The sequence below is a fragment of the Apteryx mantelli genome, chromosome 3 (genome assembly GCF_036417845.1).
Source record: "Apteryx mantelli isolate bAptMan1 chromosome 3, bAptMan1.hap1, whole genome shotgun sequence".
Lineage (NCBI taxonomy): Eukaryota > Metazoa > Chordata > Aves > Apterygiformes > Apterygidae > Apteryx > Apteryx mantelli.
In genome coordinates, this window is record NC_089980.1 from 112,149,384 (window position 1) to 112,167,327 (window position 17,944).

Genomic DNA, 17,944 nt, shown 5'->3' on the forward strand with positions numbered 1-17,944 from the left:
ACAGGTTCTTCCTTTTTTATCTCAGTTGTATCTCCACTGTAGTTTGTTTTATGAAAGAAGTGTGTTTTAAAGAAAAAATTCTCTGCCTCAGAACTGATTAAATTCTCTTTTCACAGAAACAAAAATAACAAGTTTAGAAATAGGTCCATCAAAAGGAAAACAAATATTGAAATGATGAGGAATGAGTAGTAGTTTGAAGTAGTTTCAAAAAGCTGATTCTCCAAATGAATTTCTAGACCTTGACTCTTTCACAAAGCCTTACTCCTCTCAGAGGGAATAATTTCATGAATGTATCTGAAAATATGTATCTTATAGTAAAATGGCCCAACAAAAGGTCTACCTGAGTATAATAGTTTACAGAGTAAGAGACTAAAATATGCAAGAATATGCACAATCACTCACATGAACAGGAACAAGCTGACAATTTTTTATTCCCTTGAGGAATGAAAACAATAAGACATAAAGAATCATGTGTGCAGTCTGGAACAGCATCTAAATAGCCCTGAACTAAATCTCCTTGTAACAGATTATTTCTGTGAGATCCAGTAGTACAACCCAAAGTTAAAATAGTTTGGAAAAGTAACCTTTTACTTTCTGTCACTGGTATTTTTTATTCCTTTTGTGACACAGATCCTACACTGATAGCAGTTTACACTCTGCTCCTGTCTCCTATAGCAGCCAGCCATCTGCAGTTCTTGCCTTTTCCTGAGCATGCTGCAAGCTTTAATCTTGTAAGCAGAGCCCCAAGAGCAAACATTTGCAGCAAGGCAGTCCCGTGTGATAGTAGGAAGGCGTGATGGTGTAAATGCCAATTACAGGAAGGTAGAGCTGTCTAGGTTCAGCTCTGTTCTCACCACTTCTAGAGACAAAGATCCCTTTTGCCAGTCCTGGGCATTTGCCTATTCAGAGAGACTTCGATGTTAAAAAGTCATCATCACTGTGACAGTGGAAGTTTTCCAAAGTTCACACCCAGGCCACACAAGCAAGTTTTCAGAAGAGCTTGGATGAGTTCTACAGCAGAGCACTCACTTCATGTCTCATAATTACCATTAATTAACTACGGTACTGGCACTGAACATGGCAGCCTTACGAAGAACAACATAATCATATCTCTCTTAGTTTAGTTGTATCATGGCTGGGCATTTAGAAAAAAAAACAGAAGCAAGATTCACAACACCACACAAATGTTCAGTGAAGTAGGTGCCAACCCTATACTTAGCCAAGGCCTCAGACCCCCAAAGTATTTTTGTTTAACTAGCAGGAACTTCATTGCACCACAGGAGCAAGCAAAGTGTTTTTTCTTCATTCCCAATTGGGTTAGAGAAGGTTCCATCATGAAAAACATTTTATCTTGATACTGCTTCAGGGAATGGCAACAGCTGATGAGCAATTATTTGATTATTATGATATGTGGGTCATCTTTTTGCTTTATAGGTAAAGAATAACTAGCCCCATTATATGATCACTCATTTGGATCGTTAAATGCAGCCATAACAAATAAATAATGCTCATCAGCAACACCACAGCTAATACAGTCTCAAATCTAAAAGTGTTATGGTATCATTTTTCCAGGGGAGTTTATATTTAATTTGTAAACTCTTGCCAGAGTCTGAAATTTAGTACTGACTGTATAAGCTTGAGGGCAGTGTTTCAACAACTTAATTTTCATTTCTGGGTAGCCTTTGAATTCTATGAGTGACAAGCAAAAGTTAAGCAGTTATCAGTGACAATATTCTGGCTGCTAAAAGTCAAAAAATAGCTACTTAATTCAATGAAATGCATATATGCAACTACGATGTATTTTTAAATGGCAGTCCATTGCTGACATTGTTTTTCATTGAAATCATTTTGAAAGGTTGCTTTTCCCAAGCTAGGTTGAGAATATAGAAGATGACTAACATCGGGTATGGTATATTAGCAAAGAGTGTCCTCTGAAGGGATTTATACAGCTAAAGAGCTGGTGTATAGACCTGAGTTCCACACTGTATGGATTTGGGGAGAAGGGGGTACTTTGGTCTTTAATCTGGTCCCAGGGACTGGTAGTAACTGGAGGGTTGCAGGTGCGGCAGATGAACCTTCCAGCTAAATTTTTTCCAAAGGGATCATCTGCCCGGGAACCACCCTGCGGTTTGAACCACAGTGCAGGAAGTGGGGAGAAAGAGGGGATTTGCTTCAAAGGCACATTCCTGATCCACACTAAAACATTGATAAATGCACCCATATTGCCATTCATTGCACTAATAATTCCCTGTTAAAGTAGGATTTGGCAACGACTTTTATATTTAACAAAAATAAATAGCTGGTTTAGCACATAAAAGGCTTGAATGGTTCTGAGAAAGTATAGCTCCTCTGAGTTAATCCCAGGGTTTTTACTGAAGGTCAAATCCTGAAGCCTCTATTCATTGTGCGTAGCAGCTTTTTCTTCCAGAGGCCTTATTTAAATCATTGAAGTTACTTTCAGCAGAATGAAGGCCATCGCTAAATGTGTGTAGGGCTTCCCAGTCCAACTTTAACAGTTTATCAGTTCATCAGTTCACATTAATTAAGTTTTCATTAGCTAACTATCTATTAATTAGTAATAGTTATTAAATTATCTAAAAATTTGCCATTATACTACCAGCAGGCTGGGGTTATGGCTGGGGACAGCCAGCGCTTTCCCAGGCAGCTGGACCCCAGGCATGTTTCCGGCGTTTGCACGGCCCTGACTCCCTTCCCAGTTCCCAATAGTTATTTTGGATGCAGCCATCTCTGTTTGGGGGTCGTTGAGGAAGAAGAGGCAGGAGGGAACCTGGGTGGTACGACTGCAAGCTGTGCTATGCCAGCGGCCCTCAGTGGAGGAAGCAAGTCCCTGGTCTGTTTTATTTACTAGTGCAGATATAAATGCAGGTCCTGGTAAAGCACTTTTCTGCCCCTCTCATTCCTTATTTTATGTCTTGCATTCAACACAGAGTTAATGCATTTTGGTAGCAAATTGCATCATTTCTGTGATATTAGAATGGTGTCTCAGAAATACAGTTGGTGATAGATGGTAGATACATAGATATGAATTCAACGTGAATGAAACTAAAAGATAATATTCTGAACACAAGAAGTTTAAACTATTTGCTATTAAATGTGTAGGCCTGCAACATACTGTACCACCATATGTAAAGCAAACAAAAAAAAATAAATTACTTTCAAAAAATGACAGTTAATGCATTGTTATGTATGCCCTGATTTCTATTGCAAACAAGATCTGTATTCAGAAGTTAAAGCTAGAAAACTCTTGGTTCAGTTTAGTATTCTTCCTCATTTCTGTTAAGAAACTGTCTGGAGACAAAAGACCATTAATTCTCCTGTTTTTTATTATGTTTCACAACAGAACTGAACTGTTCGTACAATGCCAGGTATTTTTAAGGTTAACATTTATTAAATAATTTCCTAAATATATGTTAGCTAACCTACAGAATAAGGTGTACTAATATTTAGACTCCAGTAAGAAAAGAAAGAAAAAATAACATCATTTAGCATGTTATTTGTAAAAATACTGCACCAAAGTACAACATTAAGCCAAAGGCAGAAATGCTTTGGAACTTTTTTAATCTACATAATATTATAGGCCCCAGAAACTATTCTTTTATGGTCATTCCAGCAAATACATGTAATGAGTCATGTAGGCAGTTTTATTGATTTACTACTAATACAAAATATTTCCCAATACCAGAGAAAAAACTGCACGTACAATTTGTGTTTCAAATTGGATTAAAAACTCCAGATATAAACCTTGCTGAAATCAATGGGGTTACTGCTAAGATAATTTGGTGCGAACAAGCATTTTAATAATCCTTTAAACCAACTCTTCCTTAAGTATTATGTGTTACTCACGTAACTCGCTGAAGCAGGATTTACTATGAAGCATGTGATGGAAGAGCTTGCATAAAGACTGCTCGAGGGAAGGTGAATTATGGCAGGTACACTCCACACGCAGCATCGTGCCCCAGGTGCTAATGTAAGCTGCTTTGCAATCAGTATTTGCAGAACAGGGTATGTCATCCTTGATTAAAGTTTCAAGACAAGCTTCATCATCATAGCATTTTTTTGTCACATGTCTCCAGCACTTTGACAGAAAAGTTTTGTATTTTTTCCTAGTGGGAAAAAAAAGAAATATACAACGACAGTTTAAAAGCTTTGTGATTTTGCAAAAAGACATTCAGAGATAATCAGAAAAAGAGAATTTCTCCAAAGGTGCCATTTAAACTTTAATAATCATGATATACAATGGCAGCTGACCTAAATTCTGTTCCGATTTACCCCGACTGATTTCAGTGAAACTGCAAAATTACAGTTTGAGGAAAATGAGAGTTTTATTCAAAAGGTTTTTGAGAAAAAACAACTGTACTCCAAATCAGCACCTATGGAGATTTTCCCAGGGTCCAGTAAAAATCAGTGTGAGTACTGGCAATCTCAGACACTCAGAGAAGGAATGTCAGTAAAGGAATAAAACCGATCATCACAATGAAACCAAAACAGGTGCTTTCTACTGGATAAGTTTGTTGGGTAGTGTGACAGGAAGAATGAATATTTATTTGACATAAAATAATCTACATCTAGTGCTAAAAAAACAGAATACTAACAAAATGCAAAATGTCCAAAATTCCGGATAAATTAGAAGGAATTCAGCTACACATACTAGACTTTAAAAAATAATTGATAATGGAGATGCATTACAAGAAGGATTAATTTCATTATCAGCTCAATAATCTTAATGGTTTCAGTTTATTTGCTCTTGTGGTAGGACAAAATTAGCCTTTAATACACTATGTATGACAATAGAAAACATCTATTAAAAGTTAACTAAGAAAACCAAAGATATTGATTAGAAACTAATTTATCACTTACATTAAATATTCAAGGACAATAGAAATAAATTGTTGTTGGATATTGGACATTAATGTATTAAAATATTCTTTCTCTGGGCATAAAGATTAGTCTGTTAACTTAGTGCTGCTGCTGTGTAGCTGTTATAAAGCAAGTCATGTTGAAAAATGTGAACTGTTACGATACCAGCTAGGACCTTATTTATAAGTATTTTCATTACACAGGCAAAGGGTTCAAAGCAGATGCCACCTCTGTGTTAATGGAATCATTTTTGTTCACCCCCTAATTTATAGATATAGGTAGCCATAATTCACAGAGTAATTTTGCTAATTACGTCCACTTATTGTCAATGCCAGGCAACATTAATGCTCCCAAAATAACGGGCAATTCAGCAAGTCTCCATTATGATATTACATGTGCACACATGCACAGACATACATTTGTAGCCCAAATCTTCTTGATATAAAAGGGGGCAATTCCCACTGACGTCAATCTGAACAGCTTGCACAGTACTGAAAGTGTCTCTTGGCCTCTCGGTTTGTTTACTGAAGATTAATTTAAGCACAGTTATGAGGTAGACTTCAGGTCTAATCCACATGGGATCCAATGACTGCACTGAAAACTTAAGTGGCCAACTGACCATCCTCAAATGTCCGTAATTAAGTAGAACCATGAGTATGGACCAATCCTATTGCATGTTTTCTAAAATAAAATAAAATCTGACACCTATGTTATTCTACATGACTTTGATGGTCTATGCATGTTTCAGGCTAGCAAGAGAGTTTTTGACATGCCAGTCAGTCTGAGTAGAAAAGAATAAAAAGAAAGTTTTACAAAAAGGCCAAGCTGGATGTACAACACTTAGATACAAAAGGTCAGATTGTCAGGTGGAGCAGGTAATTACTTTAACCCAACAAACTTTGCCCAGTCTGCTGCATAATTTGTGTAAACTGCTAGAGGGCAAAGGTGCAGACTGGCAGGTGTTATCTGAAGAAAGTGGTAATGAAAATACCTAACAACATACTGTGTCCAGCAAAAATGGTGTTAAGAGTCATCAAACACAGGCAGAAGAAAAGCCCGTATTAAATTACAGACCTTGGCTGAAAAAGAACCTTTTTTATTTTATTTGGAAAATTACCACAGTTGATACAGACAGTTATGATAGATGTGTAGGTGAAACTGCCATTCTGTAGTCACTTTTCAGATGAGAACAGGGTTTAAGGAATTGCTAATGTCTGTGCCAAGTGATAAATAACCTAGCTTTTTGATTGTTAAAACTAGGTAAGTTAACCTAATAAAATCTAAGCACATTTGGGTGGAGAACAAGTTCATGTAAGCATTCAGTGTGGTCATTACGTCTCTTGGGCAAGGTGCCACAGAGGTTCCTTCTGGGTGAGTCTGTGAATGGGTTATGTAGGTGTCTATGGGTTTGAATGGAGAAAACGTTACCAGCAAACAACAAGGCAAAGGGAGGAAAAGTAGGAGGGTAACATGTGACAGTTTCCTAAGGGCGGATAAGTGCTGGAGAGTTGTTGAGCCTGCAAGAAACACGTGTGCACTCTGGCATCCACAGAGGCTTGTGAAGCTTGGACCGCACCCTCAACGGCTGTGGCTGCTGCATGTGGCCGGTGGCTACAGGATTATATACACACTTGAGGAAACACAGGACCCTCTGAGATATTTTCTTATCTATCTGGAAGCCACTGGCCCACCACTACAACCCTACTTCTATGAGCTCACAGTTGGAGCTGGCCTCCCAACTGTTGCTTTAATGGGTAATGAGGGGATGTGTCAGTGTGTGAAAAAGCTGTGTGGGAGAACAAGTGAATGTGTTGTGTGATTAGCATTTTGCTGTTAATAACATCTGGATTCTATTAATAACAACAGCATAATGAATAGAAGGCGTTCTAGAAATATCGGTTGTGATCTGTCTCCTCTTGACTTTATCCCCTATCAGAGAAAAAGGAATTTACAACAAAGACTTTTAGAATTTTAGAACATACCTTGGAAATCTGAATAGTTTGGAGCACTGTTACAAGATGATTATCAGGTCTTGTCCAAAAAATAAATGGCAACACTAAACGCTAAGATGTGCCTAGAACTGGGCTCCAAGACTCTCAGTTAACTGGGATATCATGTTTGAAGTGTAAAGATAACAAACCTTCCACTGTTTGCAACCATAAAATATGTTTTTTGCACATGTCAGATACAAGTAATAATATAGAATAGATGCAGCACAGAAAAATATTTTGCTATAGATGAGATATATGGCATATATACGGCATATATAACTTTGATCAAATCTTTTTTCTCATGCACATTACAGGACAAAATGTAGGAAAAGTAAACTTTCTTCCACTTACCTGCACAATTCGTTCTCTTCACACATGTGAATTACATTTAGACATGATGGGGTAGGAACTGCTGTCACTGCACAGGACTTGCCATGAAGAAGTTCTTTAGCTCTGTGGCAAGATTCATCAGGCTGGATACAATCACAAAAGGTCATGGTTTGGGCAACTTCAGAAGGCATGTTTTGATAGAAGAACCTTATGGCTGCTTGACATTCTTTTATGTTGCATTTTTTATTTACCGAGCAAACCTTTAGGTATAGGGACAACTGTTTGTTACATACTTCGTCTTCAACACACTCTTTGTTCACATCCAAACAGGTTCTGTTTGCTCTGTATTCTAAAAAGAATAATGATTTTTAAAATGTAATCGTAAGAAAGCCTATCTCAAGTGATGACAGGTAGTTGTTTTGCCTTCAATATTCCCATTAAAGATAAATTTGATTCCCCAAAACTCTGATCCACCTTTTCCAACATTGCCCGTTAAAGCCCGCTGCACATTCTTCAAAATTCTCCCTTCTTGGGCCTCATAAACAACCCTCCTGCAGGTTTCTGTCTTTGACAGGTAAATGGAGAGAAGAAAGTGAAAAGTGACAAGGAGAAGGTTCCTTTGTTGTAATGATTTCTGGAATGCTAGTGGCTAGTGGATACTTTTAACTGCTGAAATCTCCAAAATTCAATCTTAAATTACGCTCCACAATAACTAACAAAGAAGATAACATAAATGACATTTCTGTGTTCTTAAAGCTAGTTCAGGTACTTCTATGCTGTAAACCTTCCAGAAAGACCTAGGTAATTTGGACCTTAAACTGGGGTAAAGTTTTGCCTCTCTAAATCTACCAGGATCAGGACCGTTACCTATCAGTTCTAGGATTCTTATATATGCAGAAGCTTAACTGAAAATATTTTGGGATCTGTTGATTCCCTGTTCTTTAGTAATTTGACTTAAAACTATTCACTTTAATCTGGATGGAGATACATTTTTCATTATCTTAAAACAGAGCTAAAATAAGTTATTAGGATTCATAAATAAATTCAGAATTACCTTGCTTGGAGAGGGCAGATAAATTCCACTGTAATTTTGCTTCCATACTAACATTATCTAGAAAAAAAAAATATGGGTATAGGCATAAGCAGCAATGATAAATCATGTCTTACCTTAGTTCTGAACTTTAAAGTACTGGCTGTGATGCTGGCATAGAGTCAGTAGTAAAAATAAACAAGAATAAAACAAATTAGCTTGACAGGTAGAAACTGTCAGCTTGTTCATAAACTCTAAAAGTGTTGTTACATATATTCATAGATTTTGAGGTGAATGCACACAATTTCCCAATGGATGTTAATAACATTCTTTACATAATTATACATCCTATGATCTCAAGAAGTTTCTAGAGATGCTCAGCATAGTATAAAATCAGATTTCTTGTGAATAAATAAAGGCCAGAGACCTTAATATGTTCATCAATATATCCAGTTTTTAAATTTCAACCACATGTCATGATTTAAAGTCAATGCAGGCAGACAATTACTATTATTAACAAATAGTTGTTATTGTTTTTATTATTATTATTTCCAGTTATAGCATAATACTAAGAGGCACTGATTGGGACCAGGTTGCCTCAAATTAACACTTCGAAGGAAAATATTATTTGCACTCAGGTTGTCATTTCACTATCAGATTATTCATTTGTATCTAAATAAAACAATTCTATTTCCAATGTCAAACTGCAAATGATCTAAAAAGCTTTTTCACAGATATGTGGATTGCATTGTATGTATGAAGGGGTTCAGAATCCTGGAATCACACTAACCTGTGTCAGTGTCCTGACTTTCCTCCCCCTCCTCCTCCTCCTCCTCATAATCATCATTATCATCATCATCTTCTTCTTCTTCACTAGATGCTGAAGCTTGATTCTCTTGAGAGTATTGTAAACAAGGGTTGTTAAATATTCCCTTCCATATTTTAACACATCTCTTTTGAAGTGGCTCTGAGCACTTGCACTTTCCCAGCACTGTTTTCCTCAGCTCTTTCCATGCTGACAAACACTGCTGTGTGGCCATCTGGAGCCTGCATTTCGCCACTTCTGCCTGGCAAACTCGCTGGAAGTTCTTAAATGCTAAAAAACAGTAAGGGTCCTCCCGGCAGCTTTGCTTTGCAGTACTGCAGTCAGTCTCTAATTCATCTGGGTGTTTTTGGTCTTTGGGAGTTCTGTGTTGCCTGAAACTCAGTTCAGTATCTGATCTTGAGGAAGTATCCAAATATTCTGTACAAATAGGCGTAAACAGAGATAAAAGTAAAATGGAAGACTAAACGTCATCACTCTCTCCTGGTCACCGCGAAACAAATTTAGGAAAAGAATAACTGTCTTAATGCAATAAAATTAATTAAACAGCCATAACTATGCCATGACTAAATTCAGTGTTATGCACATACATCATTATTTCAGATTCTTGCAGAGTAATGAATCTTTCTCATGCTTACTGTGCCCTAGTGTCTGCATCATACCGTCTAGCTTAGCAATTCAGCTGCTAACCATAAAATGAGAAACCCTTACTGAAATTACTGCATAAAGAGATTCATCTCACATAATTCTAGCCACCTACAAATTGGACGTATCATGGACTATCTTCTAGATTCAATCTATAATCTTCAAGGAGAAAAAGGCAATTCCAGAGGATGGTTCATTACTTAAAATACATGCTTAATATGGACAGGGAGAATTACTCCTGAAAGTATCTACCAACACTACAAGCTATGAAATATTCTTCATTCATAGGCAAACCCAGTAATGGTGCAATTTAATTCAACATTTTTGTTATACTGGCAAGAAATGCAATCATGCTTAATCAACAAAAATATAAAATTACTTCCATTTGCTAGAAGCAAAAGCAACCGGTTTGATGACATTGACATCAGGCTTTAGATACCCATTATTCTTGTCTGGGGCAAGGAGTTTCAGAAGAGGATGCTATTATTTCCTCTGCAATAAAGCCATATATTTTACTACTTGACGACATACACTGACTGATGCCTGCGTGGAAAGATGGCTCAGAGTGGAGAATCAGTCTCTGTGCTCACTTTCCAGACTCTCATTCACTGGCTGATTTTACCTCTCTTATGTCATATTCTCTAATCATTACTCAAGGAGACACTGGATCAGAAACTAAAAGCCTTTCTGAGTAGTACTTATTTGTAGAAATAAGCTTTCTCAAGAGAAAAAAGTTCTCATAATTAAATAAGAAAGGGGTCTGGGCCCAGTGACTATAATGGAATTAAAAAAAAAAAAGACTGTATTTTATGTAGTAAGTACAGCTGTATAAAGGCAGTAATAGTATTTCCCACATTCATTAACCTTTAGTAGATATAGCGAATATGCTCCTGTAACACAGTGTGACACAGTTACAGAGCTGTACAGCCCCATTTACTCACACTCTCATTCACAAGGTGAAGACTGTGCATGTCTCTATACACAGCATATACTCAAAGGTGCTTACGTTTCCTTGGGCAAGTAGCCCTTAACACTCATAATATTTTCACTCTTGCTTTCCATTGAATTGAGCAAGAGCTTTGTAAACGATTTAAATTTCTCACACGCCTTCTGTTTTCCCTTGATTTTATTTTAAAACAAATATGGCATTGCTTTCATATGTATATTGGAATGTGGATGTCATAGAAAAGACGAAAAAGAATTTTGCAATTCTTTCAGGAAACTATCAGGTTTGAGAAATATGTAAAGAAACCAGTTCAGTTAAAATGAGAGTTAAAAAGTTATATTTTTTTTTGTTCTGCATAATTAAAGCATCATATTTAATTAATTACCTTTATTAATGCTACATTGTTTCTCAAGCAACGTTGTGATGCTACAGAAACCATCTGTAGTGCAGACACAGTTTTTAAATACTGGATATTCGTCAGCCAGGACCTGGATGATTCTATTACAGCCAACGGCATCTTCAGCCTTGCATCTATTACCTAGAACTCACAATTAAGAATATAATAATGTTTATGGATGCTTAGGGGATAAGGTTACATAAAACAATTTAATCTGAGCACAAAAATAATATGCTTTGCCAAGAGCACATGGTCTGGATTTAGTTTTATTTGAAAATGTGTCATAATTCACAATTTTAAAATAGTATTCAGAGTGATATAATAAAGATCTGAGTACAACATTGCCTTCTTTCATTCAAGCTGACCCCTTGCCAGGATGTCTGTCTCAGCTCACATTTCTAAAGTACATAAAACCTTAAAATAATTACTTTTGACAGGAATTAAACAGAATTAGTGTACTTTTGGCTTATAAGAGAGTTCATTTAAGGGGCCGTATTCACTGGGGTCTACAGTGAGGTAAGCCAGCATACACTGTTGTGCTGAATCTCACTGACAGAAATACCTGCCAGGGAAAGAGGACCGGGGAGCAATACAGCTGCATTTTGAGACTGCTTTAGCTGAACATGTGAGAGACTAGTTGCTTGCTGCAAATGGACAATCAGAAATAGGCAGGACAGCCTTGCGATGAGAGAAATCAGTATTCCCCCTCAGTGGGTTTCTGGTTGCGCAGATAAAACCAGCACTACACAGCAGTGAAGCATATAAGAGAACAGCTAGTGTTGAACTGTAACCACACCTTTTTTCTAGGTAGGTGAGGCACAGAGATCAAGCTAAAAATGATGCATCAGATTCTATGGGCATATCCTGGACTGAGGCACTGAAACACTCATCTCGGGCTGGCCTAGAAATTAGGTGCCTGGCTCTGAGGCTGGAAATCACAATGCTGAATGAGGTACCTCCACATAATGGGGTAAGAGACGGGACGTAGGAGCGCACACGCAGTCCCATGATAACGATAATGCTAACTCCATGCTAAGACAAAGCACCTTTGGTTCAGACTCCTAGCTCATTTGAGGATGGTGCAAGCCTATAAATGTCTGGTCATTTAGATACGCTCTTAGAGCTCTAATGATTTTTCCTGTAGAACAACTTCACTGCCTAAGTTTGACTAATAACAAATTTGAAGCAGACCCAGAAGTGGACATTCTGATTTTTAATTTTTATATTTTTATAAAAATAATGGCAAAGTTAACCTAGAATGTTAACACAAAAAATGCAGAACCTTAGTTTGCCACTCCAGCTTCAAGCCAGCTGCTTGCATGTGCACTTGGAATCAGGGACAGAGACACTCAGGCAGACTGTCATGAATAGTAAAAAATAAAGAGCATGTACTACTTTGTGGTGCAAGCAGATAAATAGATCAACCTGGCACTTTATGGACTAAATAGTTTTAGAAGTATTTTGCTATCTACCATTGCTTGAACTTACTAGTTAGTTAAGAAAGTTACTTAAGTAGTTTATTACCATTTAAGAAACTTTTATTTTGTGAAAGGCATAGTCTACCTCGTCAAAACAAGTGTGCAGTTCCCCAAATCAGCATATTTCTCTCTTTGCCTCATGAGTATTAATTATGTTAAAATACATAGCTATAGGAATATGTAGCTCAAAAGATCCAGGTTGTTCATGAGGCAGCATGAGGATCTGTTTTAATCAACTAAATGCATATGCTATTCTTTCTGCCCCATCAAAGGTGATGTCTGGCTTCCTACCTTGCTGCTTCTCAGGTGACCAGTGTGGAGCAGCAGAGATTGTGCGCTCTAGTAAAACTCAAAATCAACAGCCATGTGTCATCATTGCCATTGACAGGCTTTAATGTGACCTGCCATTATTTTAATATCATTTATGCAATATTGACATGAATAGCAGTGGAAGGCAGTCTAGGAAAAGCTCTGCAAGAGGAAATAGTGTATGTTACTTATGCCTGAAGGAATGAAGATTAACTATTTGAATGTGCATGTCCCCATTCTACCACCCCAAATTCCATTTTCAACTGGTGTCTGCATTGCCCTTGCTCCAGTTGCTGTTGCTAGCTAAGGAGGGTTTGGCATGTATTAAAAAGGGGAACTGCTACAGGGGGGTGTCCCAGCCCAGCAAGAATTACAACTCCCAGTGTCTGCTCCCACATCATGTCTTATATCAGCAACAGGAGGAAGTCATGATGCCTGGGCTTTCTTGTCTCTCTCCAACTCCATCTCTGACTTGCCATCTGCATCTGTAGAAAAGAATCATGATCCTGACCTTATCCCTCACATTTCTTTTCCTTCCAGTAGCCAAGAAGCTCAGGAGGTCTAATAGGAACTACTGAAGATCACAGATGTGGAAGACTCCCTGATGGTAAAAACAGGACTGAAAGTATGTCATGACATGGCAACTATGAGAACTGTAGAGGTCCATGGAGGTAGGTGGGTGAGTATTCTACCTTATATTTTATCCAATGAGTAAGGGATAACAAATTAATTTGGGGAGAGAACTTCAGAGGGGGGACTTTCAGGAGTAGAAAGAGCAAAAAAGCCAGAAAGGGCTTGCATAAAGATTAGCTAATTTACCAAATATATGAGTGTCTCTCTCATGGGCTTCAGGACATTTCAAAGGTAGAAATTGGTAGAGGTGGCAGGAAAAGAAACGGAGATCCTAGTATCTTTTACTCAGTCCAGCCCCACTTAACTCACCCACCTTTATGGCACTAATATTTTGCATTCATTAGTCAGCTACACTGTCTGTGTTCAGAATGCCCTTATGCATTGTGAACATGCTACGCTGAATTACAGCATGCGACAAGCAGAGGTTGAGACATAAAGGTTGTGGGGCTATGAACATTCAAAGGACATAGACAGAATCAGGAAGCACATCAGACTTATAGAGTTCCCTTGCCTGGCCTCTTAAAAGCAGTGTGGAAATAACCTATTATCAGTATTGGTCTGTTTGTACATTGTGTTGATTCAGCTGTGATGAACAGCAGAAAATATTTTATTGCTGGTTTTCAATTATTGTTGCTTTATCATTGATTAGTTCTAGGTAATATATTTTAGCTAATACATATGCTACCAAGGCATTTATGAAAAATACCCTCTGACTTAATGCTTGGCAGCCATTATTCATTATTTGATTTATTTATATGTACATAATTTGTGCACATATGACCACAAACAGATGCACGACAGAGTAGATGCTGACACTTCCAGGGTGATAATCTTTCTTCTTGCATAGTCAGCTCTTCAATCGTCTCAGTGGGAATTGCATCTGAAGACTGCAGATGAAAGTACTGTTTTTTTCTCTCCACCCAGCCCTGGTGAGACCACATCTGGAGTGCTGGATCCAATTCTGGGCTCTCCAGTACAAGAAAGACATGGACATATGGGAGCGAGTCCAGCAAAGGGCCAAAAAGTTGATGAAGGGACTGGAGCATCTGACATGCGAGGAGAGGCTGAGAGACTTGGGAAGGTTCAGGGAGGTCTTATCAGTGTGTATAAATACCTGATGGGGGGGGATAAAAAAAGTGGAGCCAGACTCTCCTCAGTGTTGCCCAGTGACAGGACAATGGGCACAAACTGAAATACAAAAATTCGGTTTAAACATGAGAAAAGACTTTTTTACTGTGAGGGTGATCGAACACTGGAACAGATTTTTCCCAGAGATGTTGTGGAGCCTCCAACCCAACTGGACATGGTCTTGGACCACCTGCTCTAGTTGAGCCTGCTGTGAGCAGGGAGGTTGGACTAGAAATCTCCAGTGGCCCCTTCCAACCTCATTCTGTTATTCTATGAAAAGTAAACTCTACTTTCAAATATAATTCACAATGTGATTCCTTAATATTTGATAGGAACCTGAAATTTTTGGGGGGATGAAGATGTGCCAGTTCTGAAAAATTAAGAAAATGTATTACTGGGGTTGCACCAGGCCTCAGTTTTTTCTCCTTCTCGTGAAAAAAAAAAGAAAAGAAAAGAAAAAGAAAACCAGCAAAAAACAACCCTCAAATCCAGCCTAAAATCCTTCATTAAGCAATGCTGGAAATTTGAATGCTGAATTCATTTACAGAATGAAAAATTTTGATTCTGTCAAAATTAAATATTTTAGCCTTTTCCAATCCTGATGTGGAAGTTGACTCAGAGACATGTTGACCTCTTTTTTTCACTATATCATGGAACAGAAAGGGATGTAGAGGAAGGTCTTAGAAAACTATAAATTGAGATTCTGAAAAAGCTGCTGCATTAGGGGAGCATTGGTAACCAGTTTGACTGAGAAAGGAGTAACTTAGGAGGTACTCCAGGGAATGTCCCCAGACCTGCTTTGAAGAATAAAAGACAGGTGCATACATTCAACACTGAGGTTACAATCTGAGGGACTGAGCTGTCAAACTTGTACCATGGAGTAGGAGAATAATTGTAATCCATACTTAGTTTTTTGTAAAGAACATAGCAAAAGGAATATTTGCCCTGCTTTCCACCAACCTATAAGCTCATGCTGCACACTCAGGGGGCTTCTTCCATTCATACAGCTCATCCATGAAGCTTTTCATCTTGTACATGTAGAGTACTCTTGACTGATGGTATAACTTTGTTCTTAAAAATATTTTTCTGTTTCTGTACCAGTGGGTTCGCTGAGAAATACCATCAGCTGTCTGACTGTGGGTTCATACCCTCTGGGGCCATGGCACATAGTAACTACATCTGTAATACTTTGTTCCAGACCTAAGAGAATATCTGACTGTCCTGCAAAGTTGGACAATCCTTGCCAAAGGCTGTTATCCTAAGGAAATATACAGATGCAAAAAACTGCCAACCAGTCACAAGAATTTATTTTCAGAAAGTTTCTCTGACCCAGTTACAAATACCATTCATAGCAGTGAACAAGCACATAGGACAACATGTAAGGAAAATGGAGCGTTTTAACCACACACACAAATAAAAAGGGACAATGCAAAAAATCCAGAAGGGAATCCACAGCACTCATCATGCTGGATCACTTCACCTGGTCACAGCCCATTATGCCAAACAGTCTTGGAACTAATGCCTTTGTGAAGGATGTGAGAGATGCAGATTCAACTTCTTCCTCTGATGTGGAGAAGAGGGTTGTGTCTGGAGATTTCATCTTTAGGTGAGTGTCTTGACCTTGAAAGTACTGGATATTCCAGTACTTTTCTTTCAATAGCAACCATATCTTTTGAAACTGGTCTACTTTATATAAAATATTTAAAGACTCAATAGAACATGTGCTGAAACCTAGTTCCTTTGGGGACTGTCATAATCATTAGAATATAGGGTTTTTTTTTTCCATTTACTCTCAATGCTTTTAAGAGTTTTCAGACATTCTGTGAAAAACATATATGTATCCAGAACAGCAGAAACTAAGAAAGAATATGCATAGAATTTTCTGCTGTATTTTGAATGCTCTCTTGTGACCTGAGAGACCTGGGCTCAACCCCCTGCAACAAATGTGACAGAGAGGAGTTCAGGTAGTTCACACTGCAGGTGCATGTTCTTGTAGATGGGCTACTGAGCATGGAGTCAAGCAGTATCTTCTCCTGCCTGGATTCTCCACACAGACCAAATGTGAGACTGGGCCCAGAAGTCAAGCTAGACAGTTCATTTTATGAACTCTGCTGCAGCTGAGAACAGATTATGACATCAGGACACGGATGGTTTTGTTCAGGTAGTGCCAATATAAGGAGAAGGGAGGTTTCCATGGACGTTTAGATGTTCAGGAAATGTAGATAACTCAGTGATTCTCAGCAGCTGAGAATCTACATTTTGGAATTAAGTTGCTAGAAATGGCAGTGATATATCTAAATCCCTTTGGCTACATTTACGAATAAAGCCTGGGCTAGGCCAATGGCAAGTGACTGTTTATACTGCTGCATTTTTGTGTGGTACCTGGTCTGGACTGAGCAAACTAGCACTCTCCAGTTATTGCTTTGTCATGGTTGAGAAGACAGCTTGGGCCTGGTACCATTCCCAGAAAGCAGTTTTGTGCAGTCCTGCAGGTAGGAAAGGTTAGTTGTACGTGTATGTGCTGTCCCGGGGCCAGAAAAGAGTCTCCAGCTCTTTTTATTTACTAGTACTGATGTAGCCCTTGACATTTCTCAGTCAGTAAAGGAGTCATTACAGGCTCCTTCTAATGACACAGCTCTACCCTCCCTGCTCTACCCAGCCACTCTTTGCCTTTCCGCATTCACAGTACTGGGAGAGTGAATACTCAAAATTTAATAGCAAGGTCTTGGGGAGATTTAAAGAAAGGGAGAGATGATGACTAATACCCAAGGAATTTTATGTGCTGGGTTCAAGAAGGCAATAGGCTGCTGGAGAAAAGAACATTTTCATGTGACTACAGTAGGGATTAGGATGAGTTTCAGGCCAAACTAATAGTATCTGGTCTCCTCCCACTTAAAATATAATCATACTTTACTGACATAGCAATGAAAAGATGGAGAGACTGATTTTCTGCTTTCATTTATGTGAGAATCTTTTAACAACTGAAGGAGGATTAATAATATTCATAACTTGCAATTTATTGTACCAGCATTCTGTGGATGTGGATCACTTTGACATGTATGTACTACTCACTGAACAAATACAATATGCCTCTCTGCAACTTTCTTTGAGGCATGTTTTATTTGATTTGTTTCTTATTCTAATGTTATTTTTAAAAAATATTCTAAGTAACTACTACACTGCCTCAGGTATGATACAAAATCAGCTCCTCTGATGTTCTGGGGTTTTTTGGGTGGGGGCAGGATTTCCTTGTTCAGAACATACAGTGCTAAATGCTGGCTTTGCATAACAGGATCACAAAACAGCATAATTTTCACTGAATTCCACTTGTTGAGTTGGTTCAGATTTTGACTTCA

The 17,944-nt window shown here is 38.1% G+C and overlaps 1 protein-coding gene across 3 annotated transcripts in view; it reads right to left on the reverse strand.

The window, feature by feature from the left end:
• Window positions 1-17,944, reverse strand: part of GFRAL (GDNF family receptor alpha like) — a 32,246-nt gene that overhangs the window by 10,609 nt on the left and 3,693 nt on the right. For all 3 annotated transcript variants that reach the window (XM_067294167.1, XM_067294169.1, XM_067294168.1), the window contains exons 3-7: window positions 11,029-11,181; window positions 9,020-9,472; window positions 8,254-8,310; window positions 7,221-7,548; window positions 3,865-4,124 (exon numbers count right to left, since the gene is read on the reverse strand). In XM_067294167.1, coding sequence (XP_067150268.1) covers window positions 3,865-4,124; window positions 7,221-7,548; window positions 8,254-8,310; window positions 9,020-9,472; window positions 11,029-11,181 — 1,251 coding nt within the window. The remainder of the gene's footprint in view (window positions 1-3,864; window positions 4,125-7,220; window positions 7,549-8,253; window positions 8,311-9,019; window positions 9,473-11,028; window positions 11,182-17,944) is intronic.